At 38.2% G+C, this 17,973-nt stretch overlaps 1 protein-coding gene across 1 annotated transcript in view; it reads left to right on the forward strand.

Moving 5' to 3' along the window:
- snx30 (sorting nexin family member 30) overlaps positions 1 to 17,973 on the forward strand; it is a gene marked incomplete at its 5' end in the record, with an annotated part of 38,881 nt that overhangs the window by 16,578 nt on the left and 4,330 nt on the right. The window contains 6 exon segments of the mRNA NM_001016905.2: positions 415 to 603; positions 10,950 to 11,060; positions 12,233 to 12,391; positions 12,729 to 12,924; positions 15,191 to 15,390; positions 17,116 to 17,202. Of these exon segments, the coding sequence (NP_001016905.1) occupies positions 415 to 603; positions 10,950 to 11,060; positions 12,233 to 12,391; positions 12,729 to 12,924; positions 15,191 to 15,390; positions 17,116 to 17,202 (942 nt within the window).

A 17,973-nucleotide genomic window follows, 5' to 3' on the forward strand; every position in this document is an offset into this window, starting at 1 on the left:
TTAAATTAGGTCATTTCCTGAATACACCAGCAGCCCTGCATTAGTTTTGCTGTGCAATATCCTGTATGTGTCTGTGGTAAGCTACTTCAGCAAAAACATGTCTTTGTGCCTGCATGGGTTATTTCCGGGTAATCCTGTTTCCTATCATAATCCATAAACATACAGGCAGGTTAACTGTCTCCTGATAATATTGGCTCTACTTTGTGTGAAAATAACAGGGACCTTAGATTGTAAGCATCACTGGGGCAGGGACTAATGAGAATGTATGTATAAGTAAAGTTCTGCAGTGTGTCAACACTAAATAAATAAAGATTGTTTATGTATAATTCTGTTTATTTATTAAAATATGGCATCAGTAGATCTGCTGAGGGAATACTATCACTTCTTCTTGTTTATCAGTACTTTTTTTCATAGGATCTGAGTTTGCCCAATGGTACTCCAGCAGATACATCCAGCCCAGCATCCTCATCATCACTTCTCAACAGACTGCAGTTGGATGATGACTTGGATGGTGAGACAAGGGACCTTTTTGTTACAGTTGATGACCCAAAGAAACACGTGTGCACTATGGAAACCTATATTACCTACCGGGTGTCAACAAAGGTAGGCAAACATTGAATGTTTATATACTAAATCTTTTCATGTTTGCTCAGAAGTATAGCAAACCTTACAAATAGCATTTGCATTCACTTTATTTTTAATAATATTATGTTAAACATATGGCCGTAAATTGGTTGGAAACTAATTTTTTTATATAGATTATTTTAATTATTGTCTTCTGTTAGTACTTCTAACATTTCAATTATATTAGAAAAAATAATAATATGGCAATTCGTTTTCTGCATAGGGAATACTATTCACCTACATTTTTGTGTTCAAATTAGTGAGAGAAGTTGTAGCAATGATGATTACATCGCATCCACAGACTCTATTAAAATTGTGCCCTCTGGTGACCAGAAGGAAAGATTGTGTAATGCTTATTTTGCTTTACCATGCAATAATTTCTGTCAGACATGAGTTTAACTGTAATTTAATAACACTGGAAAAAATACTGAATGCTATGCAAATGCTAGTGAAATGTAATTCCAGTGCCCTCCCCTCTGGGCGACATCTATGATCAGACTGCTATGTATTCATCAGGAATTTATAATGCAGCTGCCCAGCTCTGTCTTAAATGGCATTGCAGGGACTATTATATGGTACACATTGACCACATTCAGCACAAGCATGATGTTTGGGAACATTCTGAGTCATAAAGGAGCAACGAGGCAGCATTTTGGTTTAGTTTACATGGCTTATGCAAGCTTCTCTTTTCTGCAGATACATGTTTATAACATGCAAAACACATTCCAGACTGCCTTTATTGCCAAAGAATTCTTAATGACCCGAATGTTCGTTTTTGCATTTTTTTTGTTAGTTTAACAGAAATGTATACAGGAAAAAATGACAATCTTCCAGAATATTCTGTCATTGTGGTGAACAATGTCAATAGATTTGGCTGGTCACTGATCTGCTGTGGCTATTGTTTTTTTATTCCACCAGAAGCAGAGTTGCTACAAAAGAATGGGTTTGTTGGAGGACCTGTAACACAAAAAAACTGAAAGGCATATGTATGCATTTAACCATAATGTGTAACAGTGGGAGGGTGTTTCCTTCTAAACACTCTTCATAGATTACCACAGAACTATAGAATAAAATACTTTGTTATAAAATCAGACATTTGTTGTCAATACAGGTATGGGATAATTTATTCTAAAACCCATTATCCAGAAAGCTCTCAAATAGGGTAAGGCCATTTTAAGCAAAAAAAAAAAAATCAAATTACTTTTAAAAATGTATTTCCTTTTTCTCTGTAATAATAAAACATATATTGTAATTGGTGATTGATTCCAACTAGATATAATGAATCCTTATTGAAAGCAAAACAGTCCTGTAGGGGAAACTTCAGGTCCCAAGCATTCTGTATAACATGACCCATACCTTTGATAAAGGCAGATTCACAGATGCATCATACCTTTGATAAAGGCAGATTCACAGATGCATCATACCTTTGATAAAGGCAGATTCACAGATACATCATACCTTTGATAAAGGCAGATTCACAGGTACAAATTTGCTGGTCCTTTAATGGAATGTGTGGATTTTCAAATGGAAGAAGCCAACCTTGCAGTTTTGGTATTTCTGGTGTTTTTTGGCCACACCTAAATTGTTTTCCCAGCTCTATTCAATACTGTTTGTGAGGTTTATTTGGGCTCCCTTAAGGTCTTTTTAATATAAGTGGTTAATATTTTTTCAGGTACAAATTATATGAAGCAGGACCAGGCCTTAAATGCATGGACCCAGTGAAGGGGGCAAAATGAGTGACTCCTAAAAAGAAAAAAATCAGTGTGGACATGTCTGAAATGAAACTGATAGTAAATGTGATTTCATCATTGCCTTTCAGCAATTTTATTATGCTAGGTGCCCTTTAATAATTGCTACTCTGCAGTGCTGGGGTGCTAGTCTTGGTTCGAAAGTGCTTGGCAAGTGTGGCCTTTGAATATTAAAAGTTACTGATATTAATGACAAATTTTTCTTGATAATTTTTGGCCTGTAAATTGCATCTAGAATTGTTGGAAAGTATTATAGAAATAGAATACCTGGAACTGTGTTATTTGTAAACCTGTCTACTATCTTTAGCTGCTAAAAATAAGTGTCTAAAATCTAAATAGAATATTACCAAACCATGCAGAGTCTCAAAATGTATAAGCATTACAGTTAGATGCCACATTCCTGTTTGAAGAATTTATAGCTTCTGTGCCATACGTCTCGCAACTATGTCAATTGCCAGTACGCTCACTAAAGTAGCAATATCCATAGCAACTGCTAGTGTGTAACAATGTATCATACTAGCCTACAGCATAACCTTTTTATATATTTATTGCAGGCTAGTGAGGGTGACATTAAAAACTGGGTGTTAAAGCAGTGAAGCACTATATTTGATCAGCGCTTTTTGCATTAGCGCTCAATTTAGAAGAGCAAGCGGGAATGCCTAAGTCTTCAACTATATGGAGCACATTTTGACACAAGCTCCTGTGGTTTCACAGTCACCCGACCCTAACCTACATGCACTCAGCCCAAACCCAACCCAGCTATTCCCCTCTATTTATAGACCTGCACCTGACCCGTCCACCAATGACATCACAAAAGGGGCGGGACAGGGGGGGGGGCGATAAATAAGTGGTCCGGAACCGGGAATCAGGCAGTGAAAGGTCGCGGGCAGGGAGAACAATCAGAAAAGCTTGACCCAAACCCGCCCGCAATCCATAAATGTTGTGCAGAGGTGGGCCTGAACCCGCCCGACCCGCAACTGTGCTTGCAGTCATAAATGCCCTGTGCTGTGATGCACCACTAGTGAACATATTTGGACATATGTGGACATGGAATTATCGAACAAAAGGGCCTTCAGACTGGCTGTGCTTTGGCCATCTGTAGATCAATCAGTTTGGTATCCCTAGAATTGTCTCTTGTATGCAGGGCTGTAATTACCATATACACACTAGAGGGCCTGTGTCTAGGGTTGCCCTCATGTGCCTATATGGTAAATTTAAATGTGCGAGAAAGTAAAATCTCCACCAGCAAATACTTGCCAGTTAAATCCATTGATAGAGCTGGGGAAGGTGGGGGGTACCTGAATGTCTGTGGTCAGCGCCATTCATGGTACCGTGGGCTTTTCTGAGCATGATAAGGGGTGGACTGAAGCGCCAGACCAAAACACGGGTGTACTAATATGACCAGCTGTTGCAGGAATATTGGTGACAATGACTGCTTTACAGACAACCTACAGCAACATAACACCTAGTACAGTCGTGGCCAAAAGTTTTGAGAATTACATATATATTGGAAATTGGAAAAGTTGCTGCTTAAGTTTTTATAATAGCAATTTGCATATACTCCAGAATGTTATGAAGAGTGATCAGATGAATTGCATAGTCCTTCTTTGCCATGAAAATTAACTTAATCCCAAAAAAACCTTTCCACTGCATTTCATTTCTGTCATTAAAGGACCTGCTGAGATCATTTCAGTAATCGTCTTGTTAACTCAGGTGAGAATGTTGACGAGCACAAGGCTGGAGATCATTATGTCAGGCTGATTGGGTTAGAATGACTTGACATGTTAAAAGGAGGGTGATGCTTGAAATCATTGTTCTTCCATTGTTAACCATGGTGACCTGCAAAGAAACGTGTGCAGCCATCATTGCACTGCATAAAACTGGCTTCACAGGCAAGGATATTGTGGCTACTAAGATTGCACCTAAATCAACAATTTATAGGATCATCAAGAACTTCAAGGAAAGAGGTTCAATTCTTGTTAAGAAGGCTTCAGGGCATCCAAGAAAGTCCATCAAGTGCCAGGATCGTCTCCTAAAGAGGATTCAGCTGTGGGATCGGAGTGCCACCAGTGCAGAGCATGCTCAGGAATGGCAGCAGGCAGGTGTGAGCGCATCTGCACGCACAGTGAGGCGAAGACTTTTGGAAGATGGCCTGGTGTCAAGAAGGGCAGCAAAGAAGCCACTTCTCTCCAAAAAAAAAAACATCAGGGACAGATTGATCTTCTGCAGAAAGTATGGTGAATGGACTGCTGAGGACTGGGGCAAAGTCATATTCTCAGATGAAGCCGCTTTCCGATTGTTTGGGGCATCTGGAAAAAGGCTTGTCCGGAGAAGAAAAGGTGAGCGCTGCCATCAGTCCTTGTGTCATGCCAACAGTAAAGCATCCTGAGACCATTCATGTGTGGGGTTGCTTCTCATCCAAGGGAGTGGGCTCACTCACAATTTTGCCCAAAAACACAGCCATGAATAAAGAATGGTACCAAAAACACCCTCCAACAGCAACTTCTTCCAACAATCCAACAACAGTTTGGTGAAGAACAATGCATTTTCCAGCATGATGGAGCACCGTGCCATAAGGCAAAAGTGATAACTAAGTGGCTCGGGGACCAAAACGTTGAAATTTTGGGTCCATGGCCTGGAAACTGCCCAGATCTTAATCCCATTGAGAACTTGTGGTCAATCCTCAAGAGGCGGGTGGACAAACAAAAACCCACTAATTCTGACAAACTCCAAGAAGTGATTATGAAAGAATGGGTTGCTATCAGTCAGGATTTGGCCCAGAAGTTGATTGAGAGCATGCCCAGTCGAATTGCAGAGGTCCTGAAAAAGAAGGGCCAACACTTCAAATACTGACTCTTTGCATAAATGTCATGTAATTGTCGATAAAAGCCTTTGAAACGTATGAAGTGCTTGCAATTATATTTCAGCACATCACAGAAACAACTGAAACAAAGATCTAAAAGCAGTTTAGCAGCAAACTTTGTGAAAGCTAATACTTGTGTCATTCTCAAAACTTTCTCCCACGACTGTATTATACGCCATATCTATGGGAATTATTATGTATTGCTTTGGAGCTGATAAATTGTGCATGTTTCAGGTCACACAAAACAAATGCTGAAAGTGGAGTGACTTCCTGAATTTACTTATGTTTTCTGTTATTACACAATATGTTGACTCAAGTGGTAATCCTCATGGTGTATGAGTCAATGATCATTAACTAAGGTTGAAAAGTTAGCACAATTTCGAATTTATGACTAGTTCTGTAACCTGCACTAGAGTTAACAAGTGTGATCCCTCAAAGAACCAGTAAATCCAAAGAAAGAAAAATGATTTGAATGCATAGAACCATGGAGGAGCAAACTCTTGAGATAAACATATTGGATTGTATAATTAATCATACAGCAATGATTGTTGCTTGCGTGGTTTCTCACTGATGGACAGGTGACAAAAAGTATCCTTCCATAGAAATGGATCAGTAAGAATGATTGCAATTATATTCTATCAGCAGTGAACCTTTTGAAGTGATACCAGCAGGGCCAAAATGATTTCCATTATAGTATATTGATGGGAATTTTCCAGTCTGTAGCAAAAAAATATCTCATTGCCATTAGCCTTGTGTTTACACTGTCTCTCTGCAAGCCAGACCTTATCACAACCAACAGGGCTTTTACTATTAAAACTTTGCACAAGTTCAGGAAAACCGAAGCAATGCGTAGGCCTTTCCACCAGCGGCTCCCTTTATTGCCACTGGAAAGGCATGTTGAAGAGATTAGTTGCCCACATTAGCAGAGATCTATCGTGGGAGACTAATCTCTCCTTGGGGCATTACCTTTATTATCCCATTTCAGTAAGCCAGAAGAAAAAGTGACCTGATATAAAAGATGTGTAATTTTGTGTACAGCAGAATATAGTACAGTATACCTGTACTGTGGGATACCATAAGACTATGCCAATGTAGACATTCTACTGTACTAGAACAGAGTTCTGCTGTGTGAGGGCATAGTTCCTTTTTACTAAAAATGTCATGCTTTCTATAACTGGTGCAGCAAATGATTTATGCTTTGCATATTAATGCACATAAAGCTTTTTGTTACTTTTTCTGTTGTTGGCCCTTTGATTGTACAGACATCTGTTCTTTTTGTTGACTCATGCATAATTTTACCAAGAAATCCCACACATGATTTATGTTGTGTATTGATTTGGGTAAATCTGTGCATAATAAATTGTGTTTCCAGACTGGGCTAATTATGCATTTTACACTTCTTCAGTTGCCTTTCATCTGCTTTAGCCAATGTTAAGTGCCCCCAAGCTGACACAGCAAGAGACAACAGAAATGTGTTACCTTGTTTATACAGTTTAGGCTGATGCCACACGTGTCGTTTTTACGCTGTGTATTTTCTAAAAACACTGCACAAGCCACACAGCCCCTTACTATGGCGTTTTTCAGCCTAGTACTGGTGACGTAGCAAATCCCGTTTCCCATGGTGCTAATAGTGCGAAATAGTAAAAAACGTTGCATATTTCTGCTAGGTCTGGCAGCTGCCTTTGTGTATACATAGGAATAGGTTGCTGTGCAAATAACTGTGTATTTCAGCAAACACTTGAAAAATCCGTGGTAAGGCATTTTCTAGCGCAGTTACGCATTGTGTGGTTTCCTTCGAGTCTTTTCAATTTATTTCTATGGATGATGATATCGTGCGTTTTTTAGCCGCTGAGAGAATTAGAAAATACGCAGCGTAAAAACGCCACGTGTGGCATCAACCTTAAGAGATGGAGATTTAGTGCAGTTATGTTAAGATACATTGAATATAGCCCATAATGTATATTTCACTCTGCTTGCAATGTAGAAATATTTGTAATGAACCATATCCAACAGTGGGAAAGGTCTGGCCTTCATGGAGTTTCCTGTGCTAAGTTAACCAGAAACAACATATATTCCTCTCCCATCCTTTTCTCCAAAACAGGTCAATGGGGGTGGCAAGGTTGAAAACAAATGTTACAAAATATATATACCTGTATATATTTTACATCATATTTACGTGGGATGCTACAGATCTGCCAGTTTTTTGTTTTTTCTCAAGTCGCGCTAATTTTCATTTCTGAATGAATCAGAAATGCTGCCTCTCATTGACAGTGCAGTCTGACATTTAAATATGTACATCTAGGTTTTAACTTTCTGATGTTGAGACCTCATTTAGCCTAGAGCCATATGCAACTATAATGGCAGCATAAGAGAAAAGATAAGTGTGCCATGTGCAAACATTTGTCAGTTAAGGCATAGAAAATCCTCATTCTCCTTGTGTATACATAAGCTGCCCATTGGCTAGTGACACAGTGCCACATGATGTCAGTGTAAAGGGCTGAAATAGAGCAACTTTGCATACAGCTGACCATTATTCTGCTATTTTCAGCTCTTGACTATGACGAGCAATGAAGATCTTCTGTAGGACTAATTAATGAACACTGGCACATTTATTCTAGTGTAGGTACCTATAGCAACCAATCAACAATTGGTGTTTGGTGCAGATTAGATCTCTGGTTGCTATAGGTTACTGAAGTGAGACAATTTAGCCAGTGTTAATAAATGAACCTGGCATTCTAGTGTAACTAGAATGTAACTAATGCTGTATGTATTGTTTACGAGTTGATGCTTCACCCAGTCCTGCTTACTTCCAAATGTGTGTTGGACACCTTAGGTTTTTTACTTTTGATTGGACCATTCAGCTGACAATAACAGGAAACTGAGCAAAATGATGACCCTATGCAGTATGTGACTGAAACTGAAACTCTACAGGACCAATAAATGCAGAGGAAGTGAATTCCAAGTATTTGATAAACTGGCCTCATATGAGCTGAACTTTGTTTCCTGGATCTGTTATCATTGCTCAGTGTTTCTCCCACCCCTTTAATGATGGATTTCTGACTTCTTAAGACCCAAACCTTTCTTGATGCTTACAGTGAACCTGTAATAACAATACAGCCTAACATTACTGCAGTCTAACTTTACTTTTTAGAAGAAGTAATTTTATGAAAACTGCATTGCCTGAGTTGGAGCAAGATGGTTGACTTTCATAACAGAATTTGAATGCTGCAATAAATGATTCACAAGTGCTTGGCAGGCTGACACTATATCTGCAGTAATCTTGGAATTACATGAGTGTCCCCTGTCTTATATAAGGCAGACATGTTAATTAAGCCATATTCAGTTTTTACCTGTCCCCTTAAGTAAGTGTGATACTTACGTTTTTATAGAATATAACATGATACTAGCAAACAAACGGTATTCTGAGTCAAACAGATTATCCATAAGATTGCCTGACTCTTCCTACTTCTTTCCTCTGCAGTGGACTAAAATGACAATAGGAAGTAGGACATGTGAATCGGCCATTACCTTCCCCCAAGGAAGTAGAAAAGTACTATAGCTTTCAGAATTACCAAGTTATTGCTTTTCTTGAGTTCAATAATTTATATCTATGTGGAATATTTTACTAAATAAAGTTTCCTTCAAAAAAGCAACTGCAAAAATAACCCAGCTGCTAACATGACAGCAAGGAAAGGCTTTCAGCTATAGGAAATAGTTTGTTTCCATCCCGTTTTTTTAGTGTGTTTTTTTTTCATTTATTCTTAGATGTGGAAGTAAATGACTCCTGCCTGCTTTCTTTTGGTTACTTCTCATAGGCTAGCTAATCCCTTTTCCTAACCGTATGCCAGAAAAATCCGGCATAACAGTGAGAAATTTATACATTTCCAGCTACTTTTTCTTACACATGAACGACCATGTGCTATAGTAGTATTAATGGGGATCAGAAAAACGGTAATGGAAAATTCTTAAATACAGGTATGGAATCCATTAGACACAAACCTGTTATCCAGAAAGCTGTAAATTACGGGAAGGCTGTCTCCAATAGACTCAATTTTAAGCAAATAACTTGAATTTTTGAAAATGATTCCCTTCTTCTTTGTAATAAAAAAACAGTACATGATCTCAACTAAGAGAGACGTAATCATTATTGGAGGCAAAACAATCCTATTGGGTTTATTTAATGTTTAAATTATTATTTAGTAGACTTAAAAAAGAAGGAATGGTAAAAACTAAGCAAGCTTTATCAGAAAGGTCTACATAAATAAAGCCATAAGCACTCACAGAAACACTATCAAAAGAAACACAGGGTCTCTCTTTTTTTTTTTTTGTAAACCTGTTCATAGGGTATCTGACTACCTTTCTCAGAAAAATCCTTTATTGGGGGTATGTAGTTTTCTCCTCTCTCCCTTTATCCTGTTCCCCCCCTTCCATTAAACTCACTCCCCCCCCACCCTTAGGAATGTGTAATCTGAGCTTTAAAGGCTATAGCTGCAGCAGGAAGCTATGAAGATCAAGCTAAAATGTCAGCTGCAATCTTAAACAGAGAATGCTTCCAGGGCTCTTTAGTCAGGTATGGCAATGCTTTCTGCAGAATAAATATAGCATTCTAGGTGGCACTCATGCCTTGAACAAAACATAGAAAAAATGTTTTTTGTTTTCTTCAAGGGGGATGTGGATTGTATTTAATCAGATTTCATTGCTTGTAATAACTTAATATTAGGATTTGTAGTGGTGATTAAAATGGCCACAATTAGTCCAAACCCTCCTGTTATCCCTATGATTATTAAAGGTAAATTTTCCCAGAATAAAAACTTAACCAACAGAGTTTATATGCTATTATGTGGCCTATTAAGGAATCTTATAAATCAGTAAATATTGCCCTGTTACATGTGACATGTCACATGTGTCACTGTGAATCATTGGATCCCAGGGGACGGCCCTTATTTCTTAAAATGGCAGTTTTCTCTTACACAATAGAATATACTGCTAAAAAAAATATATTTTTATTAAAATGGCTTAATTAGATGAAGCAGGTTTTTGCATATGAGCTGTTTTGTGCAATATACTTTCATAGAGACCAAAATTGTTTGGGCATATAGATTTCCTTCAAAGTATTGCCAAGTATTATGGTACAGCATTGCTTTTTTTATTTTTTTCTCTGCTGTAGTTTCATGTGCAAACAGAATCGCCAGTTTTCTTTGGGGGATATCTCCAATTCAGCTTGCACTCTCCAAACTGGTTTTAGCAATAGCTGGGCACTTTAGGGTACATTCAGGCTAATGACTCACCAGGGCATTTTCTTTGCCATCTACCACTGACTTGAGAGCCAACCACCTGAATACACTATGACAAGCAGTTGCCATTCAAGTCAGTGGCACAAATGGATTGCATTAGTGAGGTCATTTTATATCAAAATATTTTATTGTGGTTTCTGTGTGTGCTCACCTTTGGATAACTGGTATTCCTTTTATTTAAAAAATATATAGAAATTTGAACAGGTCCTTGCACTAACGTAACATTGCTTTGCAGATAGTAAATACCCCTAATGTTTTATTGACGTGTTTAGTCATTTTAAAGAAATGGGAATCTTATGGTTTTTTAATTACAAATATTGGGGTGAGAGAAATAAGTCAACTTTCACTAATTCATAAACCATGTATAATTCTTGTATTTGATTAATACATACATATTTTATTCTCCTCTCTTTTGTTCAGACCACACGGACAGAATTTGATCTGCCAGAGTACTCAATACGCCGAAGGTACCAAGACTTTGATTGGCTGAGGAATAAACTTGAAGAAACACAACCCACCCACTTCATTCCCGTAGGTAGTATAAAAACATACTTGTGCTATCAGTTGGTTACATTTGTGTTGTATTTTGAAATTGTTTTATGTGTGTATTTCTGAGCATACTTATTTCAATCTTTGGAATCTGTTATGACAATGTCAAGGAAGGGGGTATATTTTCCCTTTGGGTCATTATATCATGATTTCCAATTTCAGTGTTTTACAACATAAGGGACAAAGCAAATGCTGTATTATGAAAAGCATTCTAAACGTTAACACCAGTTTATGCTCATACAAGATTTATTATGGGTTTAACAACAGCTTGAGGGTATTGGCTTATTAGAAAAGGACAGTGAAGGTGGCCATACACATTAAGCTTGTTTGGTGAGGTCGTCAAACAAGGGGATCTTTCTATTGATATGCCCACCTAGTTTTACAGTGATTGGTATGGGAGCTACCAGTGCAAGGACCACATCAGTCAGCTGATGCGGTACCCAATCCGATGGGAAAATCAAACCTGTCCGTTTCACACCTGGCCAGTTTTCTCGCAGATATTGGTCTGAAGTCCCATAAACAGGTAGATAAGCTGCCAAATGAAAACCTGCCAAGCTCGAATCAGCATCTTAAATCTGCCTGTGGATGGCCACCGTAAGTCAAGGAAGATTGGCATATTTAAAGAATACATTTTAAGGAATGGCATGGCCATTTGGATAGGTGATTTACAGACAGCAGATCCCATACCTTTGCTAACTCTGCATACACTTGTAACTTACAGTATTTAATGTAATGTTATGCTCAGGAAGCATTTATTAGTTAACATATTAGGAGCCTGAAGAAAACACTACGTTTTAACTGAGGTGTTTAGCAGCTTTCTTGTAACTAGTGTTTTTTTTTTTTTTTTTTCTTCCCTTAATGATCCATAGTTTTTTCTTATAAGAATTGGCAGCCAGTGTATAAGCGTCTGATGATAAAAGGTTACACAAGTGAAAAGAAAAGTTGATGATAAATAAGGCAATAGCTTTAGGCCTTAATTTTCTGACTCCATGCCTAGAAGCTGATTCTACCCATTAATGCATTTTCATTTCCTTCATCCTTCCCAGAGCCCCATTTTATGATAATTATACATGTTTTTTTTGTTACACTGAAATTCTTTTTGATATTTTCTTCCTTTTTTCTGTTTTAAATGTATCCTTGTTTTGTTTTTTCAGCCACTCCCTGAGAAATTTGTGGTGAAAGGAGTTGTTGACCGCTTTTCTGAAGAGTTTGTGGAGACAAGGAGAAAAGCATTGGACAAATTTCTTAAGAGGATTGCAGATCATCCAGTCTTGTCCTTTAATGAACATTTTAATGTCTTTCTCACAGCCAAGGTTAGCACATGCAGAAGCAGCATCCCTGCGCGGGGAGGGTTAAAGTATAATATTAACACTTGGTTCTTGATGCTTTGAAAAGTCATAATGCTTGTGATGGAATTACAAATCATATGCCTAATAGCATAAAGTCACTGTTGGTCTATTTTGTTTCTATGGTAATCAAGTACCATGTTTTTAGAAGAACCTGTGTATTGAGTTTATATCTTCTATAATGTTCATTCTGTCATGACAGGAACCTATTCTAGTTTAATTTTTTTAATGGACTGAAGTCTTAACATTTATTTACTATCAAGTGGTTTGCTGTGCTTAGATTTTTTTTTCTGCCCACTAACAGGACCTAAACAGCCACAAAAAACAGGGTATTACTCTGCTATCTAAAATGGGAGAGTCTGTGCGGTATGTGACAAGTGGTTACAAACTACGGAACCGTCCTGTGGAATTTGCCACCATAACCGATTACTTGGACACATTTCAACTGAAGCTTGGTACAATTGACAGAATAGCACAGCGCATTATCAAAGAGGAAGTTGGTAGGTTGAGAGGTCACCATTAGCAGATATGTTATTTTGACATTACCACCAGATGATCACTAACTATTTCTCCCCCCTTGTTTTCATGCCCTTAATATATATCAAACATATATGAGGAAATTGGTCACCTTGAAAAAGTTATAGCTGCCGACAAAGCAACAGGCCATAGGGAAGCTACCAGGCAGTTCTGAATTATATCTTTGTGTATTGTAGTAATGTATTGACCTTTGACTTTATTCATAAATAGGTTTTAAATAAAAACGAAAGCCAACTCTTAACCATTTTCCTCTGAATTATCTTCATGTAGTAGCTCACCTAAATGTTTTTCGAAGTAGTTATCGATGTCCCATACTCCCAGGCCGTGTCTGTAAATGCCACTGTCATCTTGCTGAAGTAAGCGCTTCTTCCTTTTCCTTACTGAACGCTAATGCACATGCACAAAATACAGCCAGGAAGGGAGATAGGCTTCATATTTCAATTATGCGCACAGATAAGAAATTTTGGGGCAGCTAGCCAGAAACACAGTGAGAATTCATTGATGTCACTCAACTCCTATACTTGCTTTCTGCTGAGAGCCCTTTCCTACTACATGACACCAGGGATACTGGAATTACTGAACTGTGAGTGCTAACAAAATATGCCTTTATAATATTAACATAGTAAATGAGAAAATATATTTAAAAAACCAGGCAGATTTTGGAGAATTAAAAATATTCTGTTGGATGATGTAACTGCTTCCAGTGCAGGCCCATCATATGTTTTATAAATATAAACCTTTCTTGCAACCTCACTAGTCTGATATACTTGGCAGCAGCCATGCATTACTGTACACATTCTAAAGCATATTATGGGAGTGCATATATCTCATCCTTGGTATGAAGTGGTTTGAGGTTAATTATAGCAAATAATCTTGGATGCTCAGTCTCTAACACCGTGAAAGTGTGTTCCCCTGTATAGTTGAGGGTCAGGACTTTTTTTTCCCATATTAAATACCTATCAACTAAGATTAAGTAATTAATTATCTATATGCCACAGATCACTAGATACATTTATTGCTAGCAACCTTGACGCCATCCTCAAAATCATGAGAGAAGTTGCTGGCGTGGGCCAAACTACCCCATCTATCTGGGGTAGGATTAACCTACTAAAATTATATTCCTCCTCTTTTTATTCCAAAACTACTGCACCATAAATACTGCAACATCAGCTGTTCTCCAGACAAATAAACCCCCTAAGTTTTCTAGAGTCAAGCTTATGGCACCTATCACAGAAGGGGGCTTAGGCCTCTAACACTGGCACCATTACTACCTAACTGCACAGATACACTATATCCAGTGGTAGTTTAACCTGGACCCCTCCAGCCCCAACTTCCCACTACAAGCCACAATTAGCGACCTCTGTAGTATCTCCTAAATATATCATGTTGCACACACTATCCAATATCCGAACACGTTACCCAGTTATAGTGACTCCATGTAAATCCTGGTTTGCAGTATTAATACTGTGTAAATCCCCTGTTATTCCCTAACCTACCACTATGGGGCAACTCTCACCTCCCCCACTTTCTGACCATAGCAACATATAGAATCTGGCTCCATTGGGGAATACGAACATTTTATGACATGGTTGGAGATGGGACTTCTTGATTAAACACTTAGGGGTATATTTATCATGCTGTGTAAAAAGCGGAGTGAAGCATTAACGGTGATGTTGCCCAGGGCAACCAATCAGCAATTAGATTTCAACAGTTAGAAAACCAAAGCAAAGCATCTGATTGGCTGCTATGAGCAACATCACCGGTAATGTTTTACTCCACTTTTTACCCAGCATGATAAATATACCCCTTAGTCCAGTCCAGATTAAACACTCCTAAATCCAGAATTTGTCCCCATGGTCCTCCTACCTCCTGCTGGCACAAGCCTTTAGGAAGCAGTTTTGTTGAAACAGTGACCTGTGCACCCACCAAGGTGGAACTAGCCCTACAAGGTGCTTTCACAAAAAAATTATTACTACACTGTACTCCCTTCTCATCCATCAGACTCCCGTTTAATGAGGGACATCCACAACCTAGACAATTATGGCTGAGATGAAGCAATAGACAGTGCCTGTAATTACCTTGTATCAACTAGAGACAAAGTAATCTACTTCCCCCCACCCCAGCACCTGTGCCAAATGGACAGACAAGCTGTTCCACTGTCCCAATTGTAAGAAATTAATATCTCCAAATTTACTATCTGCTACAAAAACTTTTTTTTCCCCACTGCAGAATACTTAATGGAGCTTCGAGAGTATGGACCTGTATACTCCACGTGGAGCGGGCTAGAGAGGGAGTTAAATGAGCCTCTGGAGGGAGTGTCAGCCTGTGTTGGAAACTGCAGCACTGCACTGGAGGAACTCACTGAAGACATGTCAGAGGACTTTCTGCCAGTGATCAGAGAATATATGTTATACTCTGAATCTATGAAGGTGAACTTAAAGAATATATTTGTTTGGGTTTTTTTTACTGACTACTTTTATTTATTTATTTTAATGCAGTTATTAACTAGCCTTACAGTCAGAAGTGCAAGTAGATTAAGTACATTTAACAAGCTCTGCTTGTGTCTTTGCAATTTTTCTTTTGGAGTGTAGGTTTTGCAAGCTCCATTTCCTTTAGTACATAAGCCTTGCTGTCACTCATTGTTGGCATGTAACTTGGACAGAACTGCACACTGTGACTTAAGTGCTTTTATCTGAGCTTGAGTTTGTAGCAAAAAAAGGTGATTTCTGCAAATTCAGTAAAAAGAGTCAAAAGATAGCAAATAATTTACAAAAACTATAAAAAAAAAAATTATGAAGACCAATTGAAAATTTGCTAGCATCTGGCCATTCTATAACATACTAAAAGCTACTCTTTTAAGGGAGTTTGAAGGGATTCTGTCCTTATTTTATGATGTTGTTCTTACACCCTATGATACTGGCCCTGCAGCCTATTTCTATCCAAAGCATTTCTAGCTGGAAAGAGTATACAGTGTATGTTGCAATGGATGTACAAGATGTACTTGTTATTTGAAGAATATCTGTTAACACCAAATAATACCATTTCAGTGGATTTTTTTGTTAGTTGTCAAAAATGGGGGCCTATCTTATAATTTGTGGGGTTCTATAATATATAGCAAAGTACTGATAAAGCGCATTGACCTCAGACTTGAAGGATGTCTTAAATGGTTGGTTTTACAGTCAAAAACTGTTTTGACAGAATATTAAAGGATCCACCTACATTAAAGAAACTTATAGCCATATCTAAAAGTAGTTAAAAAAAATGTGTTATTTTGTTATTTTAACATCAGAACAACTAAACATTGAAATGGTTCAGCTATAGAACATACCGGAAATCGCAGCGACCCATATGTCATCCCACCGGCTATTTACATTCTTGCCGGTTTGGATTGTGGGGAGATCAGTCGCCAACGGCAACGGCAATCTCCCCGTCTGTCACCTCACTTAATGTAGATTTTTTAAATTAAAACAATAGGAAGAATGTAAGTTACATTTATTTTGCTCATTATAGATATATATACCACCCCTTTCAGTCCAAACGGAACTGGAAAAATCCATACTTTTATGTAATAACCACATAACCTCAACATGAAAGCAGTGGAAAATAAAGTGACTTTGGGGATGTTGTTTTCCAGTTCCTCATGTTTGGACAGGGTTATGTTTTGAGAGGGCAAAAAACGTCAGTCCATTTAACAATTCAGTGGCATTTTCCCCCTCTTTTTAAATGCCTTTATTCTAAAGGCATTTACCCTGCAGTTTGTATATATTAAAAGTGGAATTGTTTTGTTTTATAATATTTTATACTAAAATAGAGCCAGTTAAGTGTGGTTCGATCACTGGGGGCTCTACATAAAGGTCAAGCTGTCTATCCAAGGCTATTGTGATACTAATATCTACAGTTAGTATTGATATTGGTATTTATGGTTTATGGATGCGAGTGTATAGATATGTCAGTATAGGTTTGTGTGTGCCGGGGTCACTTGGAAGGGATAAACTTGATGGATTCTTTTGGTCTTTTTTTAACCATATGTAATGTGTCATGGCCCTAAGAGAAAATATAAGACCACTTACCTGTACAGCCTTCCATAACTGAATGCTTGAAATAAAAGAAGTATATTTGCTAAACCAAATGGTCTCTTTGCTCAAATTCTCTAGACTGTTTTAAAGAAAAGGGATCAAGTTCAAGCAGAGTACGAGGCCAAAGCGGAGGCTGCTGCCTTAAAAAGAGAAGAGCGATCTACGGTGAGCCCACAACAGATTGTTGTTTGCATGTGGGGGAAATCTGGAGCTACCATCACTTTTTGACCAGGCTGTGGCTCCAGGGTTCCTTAAGTTTCCTGCGTCAATAGGTGCAGCACACCAGAAATGCTGGCAGACAGACTTTGAATATATTTGCAACAAAGCACAAGCACAGTTGTGTCCATTTAGTTTAACTGGACACGGATGCAGTAGCCACAGTGTAATTGTAACAAGAGAATCACCCATTTGTGTCTGCACAACAGAAGTGGGTGTGGTCAGCCACCCTCCCAGCCCACGACCTAAGGCGTGCAGCACGCATCTGCCCCACCCCCTCTGTGACATCAGATATGGGTTGGGTCAGGCATGGTTAGGGTTGGGTGCGGGTTGACTGTTTGTCCACCCACACATTACTGCTGCACTTTGTTCATTGCGTTTACAGATATATATGAGCCTTCACATTTTTACACCACTTAAAACATTTAAGGATAGACTTAGAGACACAATGTGAATGCGAACCCTGAAATGAAATCGATCTTTTAGATCTGTATGTATTGCTTGGTATAGTGATAGAAGTGCTTAATGTGATTGAGTGAACAAAAAAAGGGAGACTTTCTGGAGCAAGCAATGGGTTAAATGTTAATACACACATCACACATTTGCAGAGATTTTAGGCACAGTCAGTCAAACATTAGTTTATTTTTTTTGTATGTGTGTGTATAGCAGTCAGCATAATGTTTGTTTGAGCAAAGAGATTAAATATATTCCTAAAGCTCT

The sequence above is a fragment of the Xenopus tropicalis genome, chromosome 1 (genome assembly GCF_000004195.4).
Source record: "Xenopus tropicalis strain Nigerian chromosome 1, UCB_Xtro_10.0, whole genome shotgun sequence".
NCBI classification, from domain to species: domain Eukaryota; kingdom Metazoa; phylum Chordata; class Amphibia; order Anura; family Pipidae; genus Xenopus; species Xenopus tropicalis.